Source organism: Sodiomyces alcalophilus (assembly GCF_042370955.1).
Source record: "Sodiomyces alcalophilus JCM 7366 unplaced genomic scaffold ACRALscaffold_2, whole genome shotgun sequence".
In the NCBI taxonomy this organism is placed as follows: domain Eukaryota; kingdom Fungi; phylum Ascomycota; class Sordariomycetes; order Glomerellales; family Plectosphaerellaceae; genus Sodiomyces; species Sodiomyces alcalophilus.
In genome coordinates, this window is record NW_027263533.1 from 6694616 (window position 1) to 6717465 (window position 22850).

Below are 22850 nucleotides of genomic sequence, written 5' to 3' on the forward strand. Positions count from 1 at the left end.
CTCTTAGGTTCCTATTCTAGGCTACCTATATGCTTTATTTAAATACTATCTCTTAATCTCTTTTATATTAATATTATATCTCTTTTACTCTATTTTCCTTTATTTTCCTTAATGGCTTTTTTCAATGAATTGGGCTACGAGTAGTAGGCTGTACGCGCGGAAGAGAGGAATCAAGCAAATAGCTGTTGAACTCGTAGATCCGTAGGATTACTGCTTGTTACGCAAAACGCGTAGTTATGTGTATAAAGAGCTGACTTCTGGGATTTCTTCCTGGATCCGGGGCTGGCAAAAGACCCTGAAAGATTAGGTGGCGACTGTTACGTCAATAGCCTACGCGACGGTTATCACGCCACGTTATTTGCTTAAGTAATAACCAAGATATCGTATTTACGATACCTAGTATATTTATATTATTATTATTATAATTATTACTTATTATAAGTATAATATCAATAGCTTTCTATTAAATAGCTTTATAAAACCTTTTTTAATAATAATTTAATACTAGCCTAGGCGTATTCCGAGTGTTTTTAAATAAATAGCTCTAAGTAGAGAGTGTATTATATAACTAAATGGGTTATATAAATACAGCTATACTAGTACGGCTATATAGCGCGGTCTTAGGACTCCGAGCTTTAAGGCTATTAGTTATATAACGATAGGAAAATCCGTGGACTTTAGTTAAGGAAAAGATATCGTAGAAAAGGGCGCGATAGCTTAGAATCGAAGAGTAGTCGCGGTATATCCATCAACCAAGCCCTGACTTAAAACCAAGACTTTACCTTAAGGGATTAAACTATATCCTTTAATGCATACAAAGATAGATTCGGAGCGGTAGTCCGTGCGCGACCATCGGCCCGATTATATATTAGGGACTCTGCGATTATCTTATTACACGTTACTAGAGCAGGTATGGCTTATATATAAAACAAGCTACTAAAAGAGGACTTCGATTAGTTATATTTAGTCTGGGCATAGCCTATATATACCCTAGCCTTTAGCGAGTCTATAGCTAGAAATCACGGCAATCAACGTATCTCTATAGCTCGGTTTAGGTACGCATAGCTTTATCTTATAATAAAACTATATCTCTTAACGTATATAATAATATAAGTTTAGATTAGTAGTCCTTGCGCGTCTATCGGTCTAGTTATATACTAACGGCTCTACGATTATCTTACTATATTTAGCTTACCGTTCTGTAGCTAGACCGACTCCTTTAGTTTCTATCGCATAGATATTCTAAGTTACTAGTAATATAATCTTAAAAACTTATATTAATCTTTATATTCACGCAGTTAAAGAGAGTATAATACTTAAAAACCAGAATATTAAAAATTTAAAGGACTTAGAATTACTATATAAAGAGGAAGATATTAAAGATAACAGGGACTAAGTTTATATATACTATATAAGGAATTATATACATTATAATTTATAGCCCATCAGGCTTATCGGGGAACTTGGGCATAAATGCTTGACAGGTACAGCCGGAATATTTAGTCTCTATCTTTATGCATTTTTCTACCACGTGAGATTTGGCTAACTAGATGAGATTGTCGAACGGGGCTTTAGGGTCGTTCCAGCCAAGCCTAAAACAAAGAGAATAGAAACGGCGCCTTGTCCGAGAGTACTACGCACACATGACCTTACATCTCCATCGCAACCCCTACCGCCTCTTCTCGGGCTCTCCTCAAACCGTCGTCTCTGGCCTCCTTCTCCTCCTTTAACCTCTCCTCTACCTCGTCCCGTAGACCTTCCAGATCCGGCGGGATAAGCTGGTACTGTACACTGGGCGCCGCTTCAGCGAAACGAAGCTGCTCATTGACATGCTGGACAATCTCCTGCAGCCTCTTGGGAGAGTTCTTATTGGCGCGCGGTTCACCTAATATCTGTTCCAAGGTTGGGAAAAGCTCCTCGTAGCGAAACTGATCACGCCAAGGGGTATGGGCGGGGATGATGGGGGAGATGCGGTCCTGAACGCCGGCGGCAATACTTGTCTCGTAGGCCCAAGCGCGGGCCACGTTCCTAGGCGTGTACCCGCCGCCGCCGAAGAGGATCATGGGCAAGCCGAACTTCTTGCAAAACTCGACGCAAGCGCCGTGGCCCTGCACCTGCAGGTTGAAGCGGCCCAGTCGGTCGCCAGCCAGCGAATCTGCACCGCACTGGAGAGCAATGGCGGTCGGCCGAAATTTTTCTATGCACTTGCCGATCACGTTCTCAAAGAGCCAGCCATATTGCTCGTCGGTGATTCCGTCGTTCAGGGGCACGTTGATGGCGTGGTGGGCCCCCGGGTTGTGCTCGTTCTTCGGGCCGTTGTCGTCGAGGGCACCAGTGCCGGGGAAGAAGTTGCATGGGTCGTATTTGTGGAAGGAAACGGTCATAACGCGGTCGGTGGAAAAGAAGGCCTCTTCGACGCCGTCGCCATGGTGGACATCGATGTCTATGTAGAGAACTCGAGGATGGTAACGCAAAAGCTGCAGGATGGCGAGAACAATATCGTTGATGTAGCAGAATCCCGACGCCTCGGAGCGTTTGGCATGGTGGAGGCCCCCGCCCCACGCAACGGCAATGTCCGACTGCCCGGAGCAGATCTTGCGCGCGGCATCCAGTGAACAACCGCCGGACATTGAGCAGTAGTCGTACAGACCCTCAAACAATGGGCAGTCGGAGCCGCCGAGATTAAACTTGAGTTCGGGATTGGGATTCTCTACATCACGGGGTATTGACTCGGGGAGCACGGTGCCAAGGAAATCGAGATAGTCGGCGGCGTGGAAACTGTTCAATTCTTCATACGTGGCCGGCCTGGCTGTGTAGTTGTCCATGGCAAAATTCATGCCGTAGGAAAAGACGAGGCTTTTGGACAGCGTCAGACGCCATGGCTTCATGGGATGCGTCATGCCGAAATGGTGGTTTTCCATCTCGGGGTTGAGGTGAAAGGAGACGTTGTAGCCTTTAGGTCGGGTGATGCCCGCTTCCAAAGCGTAGCGCTTGCATTTGGCAAAGTACATCGCATTATCCTCTTCGCTAGGCTGGCTAAGAGGCACGTTATACTCCGCGACGACAGGATCCGTGCCGATGGTGTGGGGTAAGTAGCTGGGTTTGGCCACGCGGAACCTGTATGGCGGGTTGACGTTGGTCATGGTAAAGACGCTCGGTGGGTGGGGAAGGAGAAGAAGACGGCCAGGCAGACCCGAAGAAGGGCACTCCGGATGAGAAGTCAGTTTCGTGTCGTCGGCTCCGTGAAGTATTGCAAGCCGATGGTGAGAATATGAAGAGGACGACTGTCGAGGAAACCTTCCAGCATATATAAGGCGTAATTTCTGGCCAAAAAAAGGAAAATAAAAAAGACTACGATTCCAGCCAAAGGTCCCGCCGATAGGATGTCCTCCATATAAACAAATGGGGATATAATGATTGACTGCAACTTCTTTCCATGATATATGAATCTAGGATATTGCATCGCTTCTAAACCCCGACCTTCTATTCCCCGAATTTTATAAGGCTGTAGGTAAACTAATAGGGATCCGTTATTCCGACTGTACTACTTGGTTATTCCGACTATACATACACCCCTACCAGGGTTTAATACGTTAGTTTGCGACTTTGCCCCACATCTCGACCGTTTATTGGATTACGCTGCCGATCGGTACCTTCCCATACAATTTTATATAGAGAGGTACAAAGCATTATGTCGCCAGAAGACTAACGTCAACAAAGAATAAAAAATTAAAGCCATCACGATGTTGTATTTGGTTCGTTATAAAGAGCTGGATTGATCGTTAATATCCGGAGCTTCGGTGGAGGGCAGAGAGGAATTGAAAGCAGCTATTGGAGCAGCTATTAAAGCAGTTTGGGAGGCAAATATAGAAGTCTTATTCGTAGTACGTTTAAGGCCATTAAGAGGATAGATTCATTATTGATTACCTAGGTATAGTGTTAAAGGAATAGAATCGGATTTCTGAGTATATACAGGTATATGAATTTACTAGTTAATATTATATAAAAGTAGGTACCTATACTTAAGTGGGTCACTTATTCTTATTATCTAGTTATATAAGGGAAGTAGGGCTTATATACGAGCTAACCTATTAAACCCTAGTAGAGGTGTAATTCGGCTATAGACCTATATCTATAGCCAATTAAATATAAGTTTCTACTTTCCTCCCACCGCCTTCCTATTCGATCGTTACTTTTAATCGTAGTCCAATTCATTAATCCCTTAATCCCTTAATCCATTAATAAAATCGACCCATCTATTAACCCATTAATTCGTTAATCCGTCAATCCGTCAATCCGTCAATCCGTCAATCCGTCAATCCGTCAATCCGTCAATCCGTCAATCCGTCAATCCGTCAATCCGTCAATCCGTCAATCCGTCAATCCGTCAATCCGTCAATCCGTCAATCCGTCAATCCGTCAATCCGTCAATCCGTTAATCCGTTAATCCGTTAATCCGTTAATCCGTTAATCCGTTAATCCGTTAATCCGTTAATCCGTTAATCCGTTAATCTGTTAATCCGTTAATCCGTTAATCCGTTAATCCGTTAATCCGTTAATCGATTACGAATAATCGGTTAATTAACGCGGCGATTCCGCTTATTTTCTTTACCTTATAATACGGAGAATTCGAGGATCTTTTAGCCTCTATAAATAAGCACGGGAAGGAATACGGATATACGATTACGTATAAACTATCGATTATTAGCCCTCCGAATAGGAACTATAGGAATAATAGGCGGCGGCTCGGCAGGAAGAAGTGGCGGCGAGGTTTACGTTATAGCAGCAGCAGTAATAACTATAATAATAAGGCGGTCGTGATAACTATGGGCGTGGCCGTGGAGGCAGAGGAGGCAGAGGAGGCAGTAGAGCTATTAATACTATAATCGGCTATCCATTAATTATAATAGTAATAGTAATAATTGTTGGATATACGAGTAACGGATAGATAGGGAGCTGGATTCCGTAACGTGGCCTTAATTCGTGGTATTTAACTATAATATAGAACGATAGTCCTTAATCCGAGCCATTAAGATTATATCTGCTACTGTCTTTAATTAACTTAAGGCGTTAAATTAGCTCCTACGTGAAAAGCTTAAAAACAGCGTTATAGTAGTTAATAATTATAATAATTATACGTACTTATATATAGAAGATAGTATTCCGAAATAAGAGATTTATAGGCCTATAACCGAACTATAGTCGGAATAACTAAGTAGTACAGTCGGAGTAACGGGTCTTAACTAATATTTATAACCGGGGCTAGGCTAAGAATTAATATAGGGTATGGCTGTTTATTTACAACCGCTATTTGTATATCTCCTGTTTATTATTCGCCGTCCACTTTGCATTATATTACATAGGCTGATCTGTAGAAGGGACGGAACTAGTTATTCCGGGCCCGAATCTAGATATACGTCTGCGGCCGGATTAAGGGCAGGATTTTAGTACGCAGATTAGAGATTTTTATAGAGTTAATTAAGGGTAGACTTATTCGGACTATAGTAAACTCCTAATCGGACTATAGTCTAATTTATAATAGCTCTTAATAGGCCCCGCTATATACTAAGTTTTGTTATATAAGTAAATGGGTTAGGTAAATATAGTTATACCGATACGGCTACTTAGCTCGGTATTTGGTATCCGAGCTCTTAGGCTATTAGCCACTAGAGTAGGCGTGGCTTGTGGATAAAACAGGCTACTAGACAGGGATTCCTATTAGTTATAGATAGCCGAGGCATAGCCTATATATAGCTTAGCCTCCTACGAGCCTAAGGTGTGGAATTAAGGTAATCTATTATATTTCTATAGCTCGGTTCGGTTAATTATAGCTTTACGTTATAGTTATAAGCCTAGGTGGTAGTAGTATACTAGTAACTTCTATTACTTATAAAAACCGTTCCGAGTTATGATTCCTTCGTCTCTTTTTTATATCTATTTTATCCCCTATCCACTTCTGTTATATATTACCTGTTCCCCTGCACCTGCGCCTCGCTTACTTTTCCTTTTTCGAGTACTATAGCCTATACCCTGGAGATCGACTACGCGGTTAACGCTTCGGATATGCCTAAGCTTATACACTCTAACTATTAGATTAACTAGTACTCTACGGTTAGAGGCGCGGCTTATACGCTGGAAATATAGTATATAATCGATTCGGATAAGCCTAATTAGTCTAACAATATCCTACTAGAGCTTAATCCTATTTCTAAGCACTAAATCCGCGAGCGCCTTATAACCCGTAGCGGTAGGGTTATCACGCTACTATCTAATAATAAAGTTAAAGCAGCTCTGCTTAGAGCGTTATAGTCCTTGGATTTAAAGAGAAAGGAATACTAACCCCTTATTAAGAAGCTCGAAACGATCCTGTCTCTAATCCGGAAGATTATTAACGTAGCCGGCTTTAAGATAGCTATCTCTAAAGCTATCTCGGTAACGTAGGTAGAGCCGCTTATATCTGTAGTCCGCGAAGATCGCTATACTATTCGCTAGCTGCTTAAAGCTTTTAAGGACGCCTATACTCCTAGCAAGCTCGCTATCCTATCGACTATCCAGAACGACTACCGATCTATTCTACGCGACGCCTAATATAGAAATACTAAGCCGGAGGCTTAGAACAAAGCTTAGATCCGTTAATTATCGCGCGCTAGAAACTATAGATAGAAGGAGGTGGATAAGATTTTAGTAATCCGCGAGTTTATACTAGCTATATATCGCTTTATACCCTAGTAGTCCTTTACTAAGCTACTTAAATTAGGCGATTATTATAGGAAGAATATCTAGCCTAAGATCCTTAACTACGGCTAGTCCTTTATTAATTTTATCCACGACTCGAAGACGAATACCCGTAGCGGCTTAGTAGTGTATACTATACTCGGCGGCTATTCCGATTAACTAAAGGATAGCGGTTAAGGGGGTTAGTAGTATTATAAATACCCTTATTAGCGCTCCTATTACTAGAAGCTCTTATATTATAACTATTTAAAATACGCGCTTACCGGTAATAGCCCGAATTTAAAGGTTAAGCTGGATAAGGCCTGGTATAATAAGATCTAAGTAGAATACTAGGAGTTATATTAGAAGCCGCTCCGCGAAAACTAAGTAAAGTTAGGCTAGACTATTAAAGCGGATTCGTTAAAAAGCAGCGGCTCTCCTACCTATCTAGGTTATATCGTCGCGGTTACTTTTAATCCTGATATAATTTACGGAGAGCACTAAGCTACGTAGATTTTTACTACTATAACGCCTAGCTTATATCCGCTCTCGAAGAGCACCTTACTTAATAACTATAGAGCTACCTATCTAGTAAACACGCTTAACCTCCTCGAACCCGGTATATTTATCCCGTTTAACGGCGAATATATTAAAGCCGGCACGACTTTTTTTCCGATTTTAGGCTATAGTACCCGAGTACTTTAAGGGATTTTTAACGGCGCTAGAGGAGCTTTAAAAGTGGATTTAACGCTAAAGAAGGTGGCTGTTATTAAGGGGTTTTACACGAATATAGTCTTAGAGGCTCTGCTATAAAAGGTTAGGATTTAGGTCTAAGGCTACGATTACTCCCTACGCTACGAGATACCTAAAAAGAGCGAGATTTTATTAAAGATAAGCCGTTAATATAACCTTACCTTCCTCGAATATAAGCCTTTTTCTTTATACTTCTTTTCTTCCTGTTTAGGCCGTAAAAGCTAGGGGGTGATTCTGATCCGTATAGACCCTATCTAGCTGCTCGTGGTAGTAGCTTACCGACTAAGGCTACGCTTTTATCCTTTTTTTTGATAAATTGGGCTACGAGTAGTAGGCTGTACGCGCGGAAGAGAGGAATCAAGCAAAAAAGCTATTAAATTCGTAGATCTGTAGGATTACTGCTTATTACGCAAACGCGTAGGTTATATGTGTAAAGAACTGACTTCTAGGATTTCTTCCTGGATCCGGGGCTGGCAAAAGACCCTGAAAGATTAAGTGCCGACTGTTCCGTTAACAGCCTACGCGACGGTTATCACGCCACGTTATTTGCTTAAGTAATAACCAAGATATCGTATTTATGATACCTAGTATATTTCTATTATTATTATTATGATTAGTACTTATTATAAGTATAATATTAACACCCCCCCCGTAAGCTAACTCTTATATAATAAGTGCAGCTTAGTTAGATTATAGTTATAATTATATTATGTTATAGTGTAGTAATCCTAGTCTATCTAAGACTAGAATATATAGAGGAAAAACTTAAAAAAACCTCTTCCCTTTTAATTTAAGGGAAAATTCAAAAACCCTTGTTATTGTTATTAGTATATTATCCAAAGGAAAGTTTAGAAAAACCTTTGATATCTAGGAAAACCCGAAGGTAAAAAACCTAGTTATTCCCTTTATAAAGAACTAAGAATACTAAGTATTAAAACTTAGTATTTTAATTCTTTAATATTATTATAAGGCGGTAAATTATACTTAGGCAATGTATCGTCCTTGTGACCTAGGTTTCTATCACCGTAAAGAGTATTATAAGTCTCTTTTGCTAAACCTTTAGTCATTATATCAGCTATATTAAATTTCGTGTTTATATATACGATTTGTATTTTATTATTTTGTAGCTGTTGCCTGTAGTAGTGATACGGCCTGTCGATATGCTTTACTCGTTTATGAAATTCAGGGTTTTCGGCGAGCTTCTTTGCACTCTTACTATCTATTTAGATAGTAGGAATTTCGAGAGTTTTATTATTATTATTATTATTATTATTATTATTATTATTATTATTATTATTATTATTATTATTATTATTATTATTATTATTATTATTACTATTATTATTATTATTATTACTATTATTATTATTATTATTATTATTGCCTCTTGTATTAGAATCTAGACCTAGATTCTGTAGTATATCTTTATATAGATTATAAAGATAGATTCCTTCTTTAGAAGCTTCTGTGAGTGCTATATATTCGGCCTCTGTTATTAAGAAAGCAACGACTTTTTGTTTAGTTAAGGTCTAACTAATGGGGTTATTTATTCCTAGGCAGTAAATATATCCTAAAGTCGAGGTTCTATCCTTGATTATATCTGAAAAGCTAGTATTAGAATAACCGTAAATACTAAGGTCTTCTTTATTATAGATATATAAAAGACCGATATTAGGATATGTATTTATATAAGCCTAGATTCGATTTAACGCAGTAAAGTGGTCTTACGAGGGATTACTTATATAGCAAGAATACTAGTTAACTGCGTAAGTTATATCTGGTCTTGAATGTAAGGCTAGATATAATAAAGCCCCGATTTCCTGTTGGTATTTATTTATATTATTAGTTAACGCTTGTTTAGGATTTGGTACTAGGACCTTCTTATGTATATAAGGGGTGTTAACCCTTTTTAGACTTCGTTTATTATACCTTTTAAGTATCTTATTAGTATAAGGCAACCGACTTATAGAAAGAGTCTTGTTATCTTTATTTATATTTATTATATAGCCTAGAAAGGTATTTATTTCACCTTAGTCTTTGAGTGTAATATCTTTAAATATCTCCTTAAAGAAATAGTCTAAAGTATCCTTAGAAGGGCTTAGAGCCACTATATCGTTAACGTGGCATAAAAGAATAGCTTGTTCTTCTATTCCTTTAATTTTATTATATTTATAAAAGGTAAAAAGTCCGTTATTATATTTAGAGACCCGGTAACCTAGTTTAGTTAATATCTTAACCAGGTAATTATACCAGAGTCTAGGACTTTGTTTTAACCCGTATAAAGCTTTATTAAGCTTATAGAGTATTATATAATTATTATTTTTATTTTTATTATTTTCTAAGCTATCTTCTCTCTCGAAGCCTGTAGGCTGTATAGCGTATATTAGGGTATCTATATTAGTATGAACGAACGCGTTTTTAACGTCGAACTACCTGAATTTCTAGCCGCGTGATACGCCTAGTATTAAAGCTAGTTTATAGCTTTCTGGCCGGCAGGTAGTTAAAAAGCTTTCCAGATAATTAAGACCTAGAACCTGATTAAACCCCTGAATAACCCACCGAGCCTTATATTGAATAGCTTCGCTAGAGCTATTATATTTGATTCTGAAGACCCAACGACCTCCTAGTACGTGGTAGTCTTCTTTTATTTTATTATAATTATTAGGCGTATTTTTTATATTTATTAAGTCCCAGGTCTTTCTCTTTTCGAGTTCTGATATTTCTGCTACCATCGCGTCTATCCATTTATCTTTATCTAGGCAGTTTATAGCCTGTTTATAGGTAGCTAGTTCGTTGATCGAATTTATACTTAAAAGAAATAGGGAATTTTCTTAAAACTATAGGTTTCTAAGTATTGTATCTTTTATATGATATAGCAAGTGCGCACTATTATTATAGGATATTAAATCCTTATAGTTCGGTTTTAATGGTTCTGAAGGTATTTAGACTTCTAGCCTGGTACTCTGGCTACTATTATTATTAGCCGGGCTATAGTTAATATTATTATTATTATTATTATTATTATTAATAGCTGGAACTTCACAGCCCGCTGCCCGTAGACGAAGACTCTTACGTCTGTTATTATTATTATTCTCTTCTTCAGGTTAAATAGACTTAATAGAACGTTTCGAAACGCGCGAAGGAATATTTTATGAAAATTAACCGGTATTTTCACTAAAAGTGATTCCTTTATTATACTTAACAGGTTGATAAGGCCCGCGGTTGGAAACCTGGTTATTATATGCCTGAGTATTAATATAAGGAGGGAGGTTATTATTATATTCGTTTTTAGGCGTATAGTTATTATTATAATTATCTGAAGAAGAGTGAAGAAACTGATTCTCTAAGATATAAACGTCTCGAAACCAACCAGTCTTTTTAGTTACTGGGTTATAAACCTTATAGTTATAGTTATTAAAACCTATTAAAGCACCTCGAAGTGCTCTTATATCTAGTTTCTTTATATTCGGGTCGTTGTTTGTATAATAAATAATCGAGCCCTAAACCCGTATATTATTAATAGTAGGTTTCTGACCTTATAAAAGCTTAAAGGGACTCTTATATTTAAGAGCTGAATTAGGTGATCTGTTATATCTATAAATAGCTGAAAGCATAGCTTCACCCTAAAGGTATCGAGGTAGCCCTGAGTGGAAAAGAAGAGCTTAAACCTTTTTTATTATAGTTCTTATAACTCGTTTAATAGAGCCTTAAGCTTTATAAGTGTACGGTGGCTTTATATTATGCTTTACACCTATAAAGAGGCGTTAAAAAGAGGCGTTATTAAATTGTTTTCTACCGTTAGTATCTATTTCTTTAATAAAGAAGTGATATTTATTATTATTATTATTTTCCACCTGAGCTTTCTACTCTTTTATAGCTATAACTACCGTCGTTTTAGACTTATCTAAGAGTAGTTATGCCTATAGAAACCGGGTAGAACGGTCTAGTATAAACAAAATCTAACGCCTTTTATTATAAGAAAGAGGTTCGATCGGCCCGTAAAGATCTATATAAACCTTTTCTAAATAGGAAAAGTCTTTATATTTATGAACTGAATCTTTATTCGTAAGTGTAATAGACTTACTCTTCTTATAGTCGTTATAGCTCTGTATTTCAATTAACTCTTTATTAGTTATATTATAATCTTTTTAAAGAGTATTAGTATAAAGACTTTTTAAGGCAATAGGGTTAATATAACCTATCCTGTTATGCTATAGCGTTATGTTTTTAGTTATAGAGGTAGTCCTTCGACGGTTACTACGGTCTCTTTGTTTATAAAGCTCTTCTTAAGGTTAAAGAGGTTAAGGTTTCTTTGTTATATTATTTCTTTATTAAGGTTTAACTAACCCCTTTCTTTATTTATTTAATTTCTTTAAACCCTATTCTTTAAACCTCTAAAGCCTCTTTATTCTAGTTAAGTCTTACGATTATTCTTTAGGTAAAATACCTCTTTATAACAGTTTCTTTGTGTTTTTTCTAGTATTTATTATATTTATTTTCTAAGACTTAACCCCCCCGTACGATAGTGCCCGTGCTATAGCCTAGTACAGCCCGTTATAAAGCAGAGCCGTTATATAAAGAAAGAGGGGCTCTTTATTATTAAATAATAAGAGCTTTTTGTTTCTAGTAAGACCGCGAGCTTTATTATTAAGACGAGAGAGACTAATAATATTCGTGCCTATTTCCGGTATATAAAGGCACTCTTTTAGAAGCAGAAGCTTTCTAGTATCCCTGAATTTTATAACATAGTCTCCTTTACCTTATATCTTTATTTCCTTTACCTGACCCTAACGAACAGTTCTCTCTTTGGAATTATAAGTAGAAAAGAGTCTTTTATTTATAATAATATACGCCGTAGCCCCGCTATCTATATAGAAATTCAGATCTAATTTAAGACTATTTTCTGCTTATATTTTATAAATCTTTTCCACTAACTAGTCTATATTAAGGTTAGTATTATTTATATCTTTATTCTTAGAAGAGATAATAAATACCTAATCTATATCTATTAAATCCTGTATAAAAGGATTAGGACGGTCTAGAAGAGGAAACAGAGGAGGGAGGACGTTCTTAAAAATAACGCCGGCCTCTTTGTTTTTATTATCGTCTTCCTGTTCTTTTTCCTTTTCTTTTTCCTACGGCTAATCCTGCTACTGATTCTGTTAATCTATAATTATATTAACCGTAGCAGACTCGTCGTTCTCCTCCTCTAAAGACGTATCTAAGGCGTGCTGTTCCTTGGCCTTTAGTACGAGGTTTATTATACGCTTCTCTTTTTAAAAGAGACTCGTCCTTCCTCCTTTCTTTTCCTTATCCTTTCGAGAGGACTAGGATTTATTTACCTTATTCTGGGTATTTTTCCTTGATCCTGAATTATCCTTTATTACCTAGTTCTTAGGTGCTTTTTTAGGATAAAGAAAGTAGTAGTTAGTCGGCGTATAGCCAGGCTTCTTATAGTTCTTATAGAATAAACCCTTAGTCTTCTTCCAGGGTTTCTTTATATTTTTCTATGATTTTGAACCTTATATAAGGAGGGTATTCGACGGCTAATCGACCTTTCTTAAAGCATCTATTAATTCCGCTATTAATTTATCTAGTGTATAACTGGTAATATCCTGATAAAGAGCTTAAGTTATTTGCCTTACTATAGGTTTATACCTCTCGTCGAGACTATTAAGAATCTAGGTAAAGATCACTTTATTAAAAAAGGATATACCTCTTTGATTTAAGGTAAGCAGTCTCTCTTATATTTTATATAAATACGCTTTAAGATTAGGGAATTTAGAAGGCGAGAGGTTAAAAAAAGAAGTCAGGACGATATAGTCGGCCTGGAATCCCTTTACTTTATATAAATCCTTTAGTTTTTCCTATACTTTTAAAGCTTCGTTTATTCCTTAAACCTGGGTTAAGGGACCGTCTAAAAGAGCAGAGAGTATATCTCTAGCTGCCTTTAGAGACTCCTCCTTCTGTTCTATAGAAGGGTTTACTAAAGGGGCTTTATAACGTCTTTAATATATTTTCCTTTACGGGCAAAGTAAGCGTGTATTCCTATAGTCCAGTTTTGATAGTCTATGCTGCCCTGGAGCTTCCGGACGGAAATTCCTTTGCTAGTCTTTTATTAAGCCAATTTTAGGCAGTAGAACGATATTTTTTATTATTTATTTAGGTTAAAATTAACTAAGTTATTTAACGATTTATTTTTATTATTTTTATTCGTTTTCCTTTATTCCTTTTTTCTGTATTGCGTTATTAATAAAGGATAGAAATAAAGAATACTAAGCTAAAGGTCTAATTCTAATTAGCCTAGCTTCGAAAAATAGATCTAAAAGTGGGTCTAAACGGTGAAGCTATTTATAGATCTCGTGGTATAAAGAAAAGCGATGCTTATATAAGCGAATAACAGGATTTCTATAGGCGGACTTTTTACTAAAAGCTTATATACTATATTACGATATTCTGTTGTTATAGGCAGCGCGGTAGGTTAAGTGGCTTAATTATTATAGCTATTAATCGTGGATATATAATAGCTCTTATATTTAATCCACGTATTCGTTATTTTTCTTCTTTTTTAAAAAGTCCCTTTATAAATAAAGGAATAGTATATCCGATTATAATAAAGAGTCTTATTCCGATCGTGTAGTTCTTTCGGAACAGGAATAAAGAGCTAGCCTCTTGGCACGACTCTTGGTAACCGTATTAGGAAGAATAAAGAGCTTTAAACCGTGGTATCGGAACGAACGGTTCGATTCGATTAGCTGTCTTCAGGAAAAAAAGGGATTTCGTACGGTCAGAGATAAGGATCTACGACCAGGGGAGGATAAAGGGATAGCCTAAAAAGGCAGGGAGTCTTTTTTGGTATTTCGAGTAGAATAAAAGGGTAGAATAGAGTAGATTTCCTTCTTTGCTAACCCGGGCTTATAACCTTTTAATAAATTAGGCTACGAGTAGTAGGCTGTACGCGTGGAAGAGAGGAATATTAAGTAAATAGCTGTTGAATTCGTGAATCCGTAGGATTACTGCTTATTTCACTTATATGTAAAGAACTGACTTCTGGGATTTCTTCCTGGATCCGGGGCTAGCAAAAGACCCTGAAAGATTGGGTGACGACTGTTACGTCAACAGCCTACGCGACGGTTATCAGGCCACGTTATTTGCTTAAGTAATAACCAAGATATCGTATTTACGATACCTAGTATATTTCTATTATTATTATTATAATTATTACTTATTATAAGTATAATATTAATATAAGTAATAACCGAGATATCGTATTTACGATACCTAGTGTATATATATAATATATATTATAAGCCAAGTATATATACACGTATAATACGTATAGTATTATAGTATAGGTTAAGCTGGTTATAAAGTAGACGTCTAGTAATATAGCTATAACTATGTACTATTTATTTTAACTTAGATATTATACTTATGATTATTATAATTATTACTTATTATGAGTATAATATCGACATTTTTACGACCCTTTATATCCCCGTATTGATATTGAGAATATATAGTATCTTAGGGCAGGGTATCTTAGCCTAGAGGCGCTCCGCGCGCTTATTAGGAATACCCGAAATATACAGATTTCCGGAACCGAGCGGCGTAACTATAAGACCTGCAGGATAACCTACTAAACTTAGGTTATCTTACGCCGGAAGTTAGAGAATCGCTTATTATACCCCTTTTAGCGCGTCTTATAGAATATTAGAGACTTTCTAAGCGGCTATAACGGGGATAAGTGGGCCGTCTTCCTTAGAGATTAATATAGCGGGTGGACCTTTATTATAACGTTACCGTGTAAGATAGTAGATAAGGTATTCCGCGTTCTTTTTAGCTTTAAGAGGTGGGTTAAAAGATAGTTCTAGGTTACGATTTATACACTACGCTCCGATAACAAACCTAGTCTGCTATCTTTAAATAAAAAGTCGCGTTATAGGCACTAGAGCGGAGTAGAGGGTATTAACCTAGAAATAACCCCCCCTTATACTTATAAACCGAATAGTGGTATCGAACGCCTTATTAAGGAGATTATAGATAAAATAAACGTTATGCTTAACGGCGCTGGTCTCCTAGTAAAGATATAGCCGGAAACGTTAAAAGTAGTAGTATACCTATATAATATATGCCCGTTATAGCGGCTTAAGTGGAAATCCCTAGTCGAATTTCTTTATAACTGGTTTAGGCATAAGGCTCTAATTCCGATAAGAGAGTATACTACTAACCTATGCCCGGATTAAAGCGACGTCTACGCCTATGGGTGCCGTGTATATCCTTTAATCCGTGATAGGGAGGCAGGAAAAGATAAAAGGAGATTTAAGGTTAGCCTTAGGGCTTATATCGGGTATCTTATAGGCTACGTAGCTTATAATATCTGCCGGATTTAGGTTCCGCTACTAGATAAGGTGATTTCTAAATATAACATGAGTTTTAATAAGCAGATCTTTTATAAGTAAGCTATAGAAAGCTCGGAGGCGCTGCCCGTAAAGGAGACTTCCGAGTAGATTATATAAATTAAGGAGGAAGATTTATTAGATAATTATTAGATCTTATAAGTAGACTCTTCTAGTATTTCCGAGTCCTATTCTACGAGCTCGGGGGTGGTAGACACGTATATATAGGCAGCTCTATCCGGAAAATAAAGCGACTTAGCTACTATTAAGAGTAGTATATTAATATTTATCGCCTAGTATACACTAACCTAGTTTAGTCTCTAGACCCCTTAACCTTCCCCGGAACCAGCTCCCGAACCGACTTTAGAGCTAGACTTATAGGTTTACCGGCCTTATTTTCCTAATAAGATAGTATCTAAGCCCAGTTAGGAACGGGAGGAGCGCCCGACCCCTTTAACTAAGTTAATTACCTCTGTGGCTCTAATATCCTTATCTACCACGAAACGGCGGGCGGTACCTTAGCCGCCGCTAAGCGATCCCCCGCGTAGAAGTTTTAGAATAGCGTAGATAAAGGCTAAGGGCAAAGCTAATAGGATAAATCCACGGACTTATATAATAGAACCAGATAAGGATCTAGTCCTCGCGGGATAATAGCACTTTTTTACCTTTCCTATACCTAATTAGCTTAGAGAGGAAATTATAGCTAATCCCGCTAGCGTTCTAACGCTTTATTTAGTGTTTTTAGCGGCTACTAAGGGTAAATAGGCAGAGACTTCTTTCTCTTTGTTAAAGCCTAAGAGCCATAACCCTATATATCACGATAACCTTAAGCCTCCGCCGAGGCACTAAAGAGATCTTCACTTATATCCTATAGGCTTATAATTTAAGGAAGCAGCTTATCGGGAGGTGAATAAGCTGCTTAAAAAGAAGACGTGGCGCGAGATCCTATAGAACCAGGCTAATACGACGCTAATTCCTCTGATATAGGTGTTTATATACGTTTTTGATAAGGAGGGTATTTTAGAGCGATATAAATCGCGCCTTATTATTCGAGGAGATATATAAGTAAGCTTTATAATCGAGGGCACCTATACTACCACGCTCGCTTCTTATTTTTTCCGCGTAGTCATGGCCCTTATAGTATAGTTCGATCTAGAAATCAAGTAGTTCGATATCGTTAACGCTTTTATTAACGCTAAAAGAAGTAAAGATAGCGAACCTGTTATCTATTAGTTACCGGACGGCTTTAAGAAGCCAGAGACTAGCTTAGAGCTTAATAAGGCCTTATACGGCCTACGCGATTCCCCTTTTCTATAGTATAATAACCTTACTACCATGCTCTAATCTGTTAGTTTAGTTTATAGTAAGGAGGAACCGTGCCTATTCTTTTTAGAAGCTCGTGATATCTTTGTGGTATTCTTTATAGACGATATTCTATTCCTTTATTATCGGGACCGCCTATACGCAGCTCTTAGCTATTAAGGGATTAAAAAATAAATACGAGCTCTTTAAGAAGAGGGACGTAGAGTAGTTTCTAGGTATACGTATTATCCGAGACCGACCTAACCGAAAGATCCTCCTATTACACGAGTCTTATATCGAAAAGATCGTAGCTTATTTTAACTAGGTAGATCGGAATATATATCCTAGTATACTAATCCCTGCCACTAAGCTTATAAAGCGCGAGGATAAGGCGAGACTAAAGGAGATTAAGGCTTATTAGGAAAAGGTCGGCTCCCTGCTTTATATAGTAGTGATACTACGGCTAGACGTCGCGTTTACTGCTTCCTTACTCTCTAGGTTCCTAACTAACTTATTAAAAGAGTATTACGACGCCGTGGAATAAGCGATCCGTTATTTATACTTAATACGGGACTTAATAATCTACTACGGCTCGGATTGAAGCTGCGTAACGTAGGCTATGATGATTATAAGCGACGTATCCTTCGCTAACGACCTCGAAACCCGGTATTCCTCGTAAGGCTACCTTATTAACCTATTTAGCGGTCTAGTGGTTTAGAAAGCCTTAAGATAATCGACTATCACGATATCTTTAACGGAAGCTAAGCTGCTTGCTTTATAGGAAACTACGAAAAAGACTATAAGCTTGAAACGGCTGTTTATAGAAATGCGGTTTAACCCCGGGACTCCCTAGGATATAGCCTGCGATAACTGCTAGACGATTCGACTTATAGTAGAAGAGCGCGCCCGAATTAAGACTAACCTTTATCACGTTGATATTCAGAGCTTATGGATACGTTAAGAGTATAAAAAGGGAGCTTTTTAAATCGTCTACTTACTAACCGCCGAGATACCGGTAGACGGGCTTATAAAGGCCCTTAGTTATTAAAAGTTCGAGTAATTTAAAGTATATCTTAACCTAGTTAGCGGGCGACGATTAGGAATTCAGAGCAGTATAGTAATAGATAGGAATTTATTAGCCGAAGCCGGAATAGATAACTAAGCTACTGTAATAATACTTAAATAATAATATCGCTACCTCCTTCGATAATAATAATATTACCCTTAGGGGCACCGATAATAGTATTAGCCTTAACGGCCGCCGTCTCCTCCTCTCTAGCTTAATTCTGCTTATTCCGAGCAGAGGGGGTGATATTGCGAGGCAATGCCTCGTGTTCTTCTCTGACCCGACCCTCGCGAGCCTTATCGACTATAATAAAAATATCTTTGATAGCCGTTATTAAATAGTATTTAATCCTCTCCTTAGGATTAGCGCTAGCGGCGGTAGCTATACTAGCTCTTAGACTAGCGGGAGCCGGGTAGACTAGCTCGAAAACTTAAGGATACTTAATATCCTCTAATATATCGTCTAGAAGACGAAGGCCGTGGCGGAGCCGCTTAATAAGCTGCTCGAAAACGTTAGAATATAGCTTAATAGTAATTAATTCGAGACTCACTTCTTAGTTGCCCGTGTTATCGGGCTTTTTAACTAGTTCTTTCTCCGCGATAACAGCACGGGGAATTATAGGAGCTATGACCGAGGTACTATAGGCGTTAACGTTAACGAAGCTTACTTTAGATAAATCAGAGCTTACTAAGGGAGGCACTTATACCCGTTAGAAAAATACTTGTGGCATCTCTTCGTGATGCTATAGGTGATAACGTAGTGGTCGAATTTATTATGGCCGGCGATCCAGCCTTTAACGTATCCCGTATAGGGGTTTTCAAACTCCTCTCCCATGAACCCGGGAGGCGGGTTCTTAGCCGAAAAGCGCTTCTTAGGAGCTTTAGCGGTGCTGCTACTAGCCTCGGGGGTGGCGGCGGTGTCGGCGGTATCGGCGGCGGCGGTGGTGGCGGCTTCTTTAGCAGCCTTATAAGTATTCTTCTATAGCTCGATTAGTAAAAAGCACATGTCTCTCCGACTAACGATTAACTCACTTTAGCCGGCTTAGTGACCCGGCCGGTCTTTATAGCACCCTTTTTTACAGGGGCAGCCTTCTTAGCGGCGGTATCGTTCTTCTTAAAAGCCTATTCCTGTTAGCACTTATATAGCTCTTCTAAACGTTTTCGAGCACGGCTTATTATAGTAAGAGAACGGAAAAATAAGATAAGAGCTGGAGGAGTAGAGAAATAAAGGAAAGTCGTTAAAGAATCGTTAAAATCGTTAAAAGAATCGTTAACGAAGAGGTTAGTTAACTAAAAGAACTCGATTTCGGCCGCCGGGCTACTAAAATTATATACAGCGAGCTAGCCTCTAACCTCCAGCTTATATTGCTCTTAGGTTACTATTCTGGGCTGTGTGTTTGCTTTGTTCTGACTATCCCTTTCTCTTTCTTTTATGTTATTTTTATATCTCTTTTAAACCTGTTTTTCCTTTATGGTTTTCTATTAAACGGCTCTTTAAAGCTATTTTAACTATAGTTTGATTCTAGCCTAGGCATATTCCGAATGTTTTTTAATAAACAGCTCGAAATAGGCGGTGTGTTAAATGACTAAATGGGTTATGTAAATATAGTTATACCGATACAGCTACTTAGCTTAGTATTTAGAGTCGGAGCTCTTAGGCTATTAGCCACTAGAGTAGGCGTGGCTTATGGGTGAAATAGGCTACTGGACGGGGATTCCTATTAGTTGTAGATAGCCGAGGCACAGCCTATATATAGCTCAGCCTCCTACGAGCCTAAGGTGTGGAATTAAGGCAATCTATTGTATTTCTATAGCTCGGTTCGGTTAATCACAGCTTCACGTCATAAGTTTTGTGTTTATTACACCTATATATAATCTACACCTATGAAGTCTACGAAGTAAACTAAACTACTATCATAACCATTACGACTATTATATATACGTATAGTGCAGGAGTCGCCGCCTCCACCGCCATAGTTCTTTACCCTCGCCTATAAGACTATTAAAGGGCTAAGTAGTCACGGTAATAACTAGGCTTATAAGTATAGCTATAGGATTAAAAGCTGCTGCTAGTCTAACAAGGGCGCCTATAATAGTATCTACTATCGAGTTAATCTAGCTTACAATCGCGGCGGTACCGATTAGAGAATATACTAGGAAGTTTAAGACTTAATATAGCGTGCCCTTCTTGTATATAATAGCTGCTAGGCAGCGCGAGCGGCCTCTATAAGCGTATAGCTATCTTATAATTCATCTATATTAAGACCTTAGCCGCGTTCTAAGAGCGGAGGATAGGTCCGTCGTATCCTTAAGCTAATTATCGTTATTACGGATTACGGCTAGCCTTATCTTACTATAGAGAATATCTCTATAGCTCTTATTACTTATAGGAATAATCTCCGCCTATAGAATTAACTTATACGAGCTCGTGATCTATTAGAATAGGAGACTAAGAAAGAATATGCTCATATATACTAGGAACGGGTGGCTAATTGCTTCTAGCAGCAGTATAAGATAAGAACTTAATCGTAACCGTAATCGTAATAGTAATCGTAATAGTAATTATAATAGTAACTATAATAGTAACAGGGTTATAAGCGGTGTCGTGGACGTGGGCGTCCTCGCGCCGGCTACACGGTTCACGAGGTGGCAGAGGCAGAGGATATAGAGGAGGCCACGAAGGAATTAATCGCCTACTAAATACAGGTGGCGAAAGTTTAACTGCTACTAGGTTATAGTCGGGCACGCATAAAGCCATTGGGAGGCTACGGTAGCAGTTAGCGTAGATCTGGATAGACTACGACCTTAATTAAGAGACTCTGTAGGGAGACCTTATATTTCTATAGAGAGACCTTATATATGATATTTTTAGGGAGGACTTGTTCCGGCTAGGGCATTTGTTTATTCCATCTGGGACACTATTTTTACACCCGGCGCCAGCCGGCCCATAATCACATTTCTTTTTTCTTTTTTTAACCAAGGAGCGTCTTTTTGGCCTTGGATACGATCGCCAATCAACGGATTAATTCGACTACTTCGTATACTATAAACAGCTACTCGTATCTTCCTATAACATAATATATCTACCCAGGCCTCTTTACCTTTTCCTATGGCCTAAGGATAGCCTATAAGTTCCTGACCAGAATCCAGACAGGATTAGGTTGCCTCCTACGGAATTTAGGTATAATTAACCCGACCGCTCCCTTTATATTATCCACGCCTTTCGACCCTGACTTTAACTCTACGGGTAATTATGACTGAATTATTATTATTATTATACAAAGAACCAGGCGGCAAATATGCTATTTCGACATTAAAGATAAATAGACGATATTATAGTTATATAGTAGATAGAATAGTGTTAAAAGAAAAGTGGCTATAAAGAAATGTAAAGCCGTTACTATATAGAACGGCTTAGGCAGTGTAAACTCGGATAAGTCTTCGATAACAGGAGTGCTTAAGACCACGAAGTGTATACAACCAAAATAACACAGATAATAAGGAGACCTTTAAAAGAGGTTCCTAGAGGTGCGCACTGCTTTAATCAGGATAACGTAGCTTAAACGAAGTGAATATAATAAACGTGGCAAAACTTAGGGTTAAAAAGATAATAATTATATAGGATAGTAAGCATCCTCTGTGTCTAGGTGGCGTCGCTATGTATATATAATATTATTATTATTATTATTATTATTCTCTTACTCCGCTATCCTGACTAGTCTAGGAGCCCGGCTTAGGCTATACGGTCCTTCTTAGCTGGTTATAGGGGGGAAAAACCCGTGCGGGTAAAAAAATCCCTATACTCTCGTTATTAGGATCGGTGCCGCGTTAGGGCCTTAGCGGTCCCGATAATAACTCGATACGTATCTGGATTATACCTTTAGTCTAGTGACTAACGGGAAAATAGCAGGCTAGGGATCGGGTTAGCCTAGGGTGCGGTATACTATATAGGGGGCCGAAAAAGGGCCGAAGCGGCTCCGCTTTCCGGGAGTCCTCCCTGCGTCGGGGTAGCCGGCTTTATTTACACTTTCCGTTTAGGCGGGGGGTTTAGCAGGAGCTCCTGCCTTTATTATATATGCCTGCCGAATTCGGTAGCCTTCTATAACTATAGTTAGGTTAATTAAAGTTTTTAAGGGCCTCCGCCCTTCTTCTTATTTTTCCCTCCTTTAACCCTTTTATCACGATATCGTAGGTTTTCCTTTAAGCTACCCGCCCCTCTAATTCCGTCTTTGTCCCCGGCCCTATACCGTAGCTGCTAATAATACGCGTTTAACGCCTTATAGATAGATAGGGTCTTTTTTCTTTTAATATCGTTTAGTTATAAGTAGTAGCGTGGGCGGGACGCCGGTAATCTAAGGGCGGGCTAATAAGGTGGATTATAGTTAGTTATATAGTAATAGTCGAGTTAATTAATCTAAGACCGTTACTATAAGTAAAGGGGTGCTATAGGGGGCGTGTATCGGTTTAGGGTCGGCGCTAACTATTTCTAAGATACCTCCTAAGAAAAAGGCTATTAAGAAGAAGAATAAGGCGTAACACTATAATACCGGCGCTATACGAGTCTTACCGTGGGTATTCCTAGGGGCGCCTTTAGGGTGCCGGAGTAATACCGATAAG

The 22850-nt window shown here is 38.3% G+C and overlaps 2 protein-coding genes across 2 annotated transcripts; both read right to left on the reverse strand.

Annotated features, from left to right (window-relative positions):
* Positions 1 to 1449: 1449 nt before the first annotated feature.
* Positions 1450 to 3329, reverse strand: ACRALDRAFT_1062239 (uncharacterized protein). The gene has a single exon (XM_071016560.1). It carries the CDS (start codon positions 3141 to 3143, stop codon positions 1650 to 1652), a length of 1494 nt encoding a protein of 497 aa, XP_070878231.1. The 5' UTR covers positions 3144 to 3329; the 3' UTR covers positions 1450 to 1649.
* A 15458-nt stretch (positions 3330 to 18787) lies between these two features.
* Positions 18788 to 20157, reverse strand: ACRALDRAFT_1069296 (uncharacterized protein; the record flags this gene model as incomplete). Its single annotated transcript, XM_071017654.1, has 4 exons — positions 18788 to 18872; positions 18923 to 19212; positions 19266 to 19355; positions 20146 to 20157. 4 exons carry the CDS (start codon positions 20155 to 20157, stop codon positions 18788 to 18790), a joined length of 477 nt encoding a protein of 158 aa, XP_070878232.1.
* Positions 20158 to 22850: the final 2693 nt, after the last annotated feature.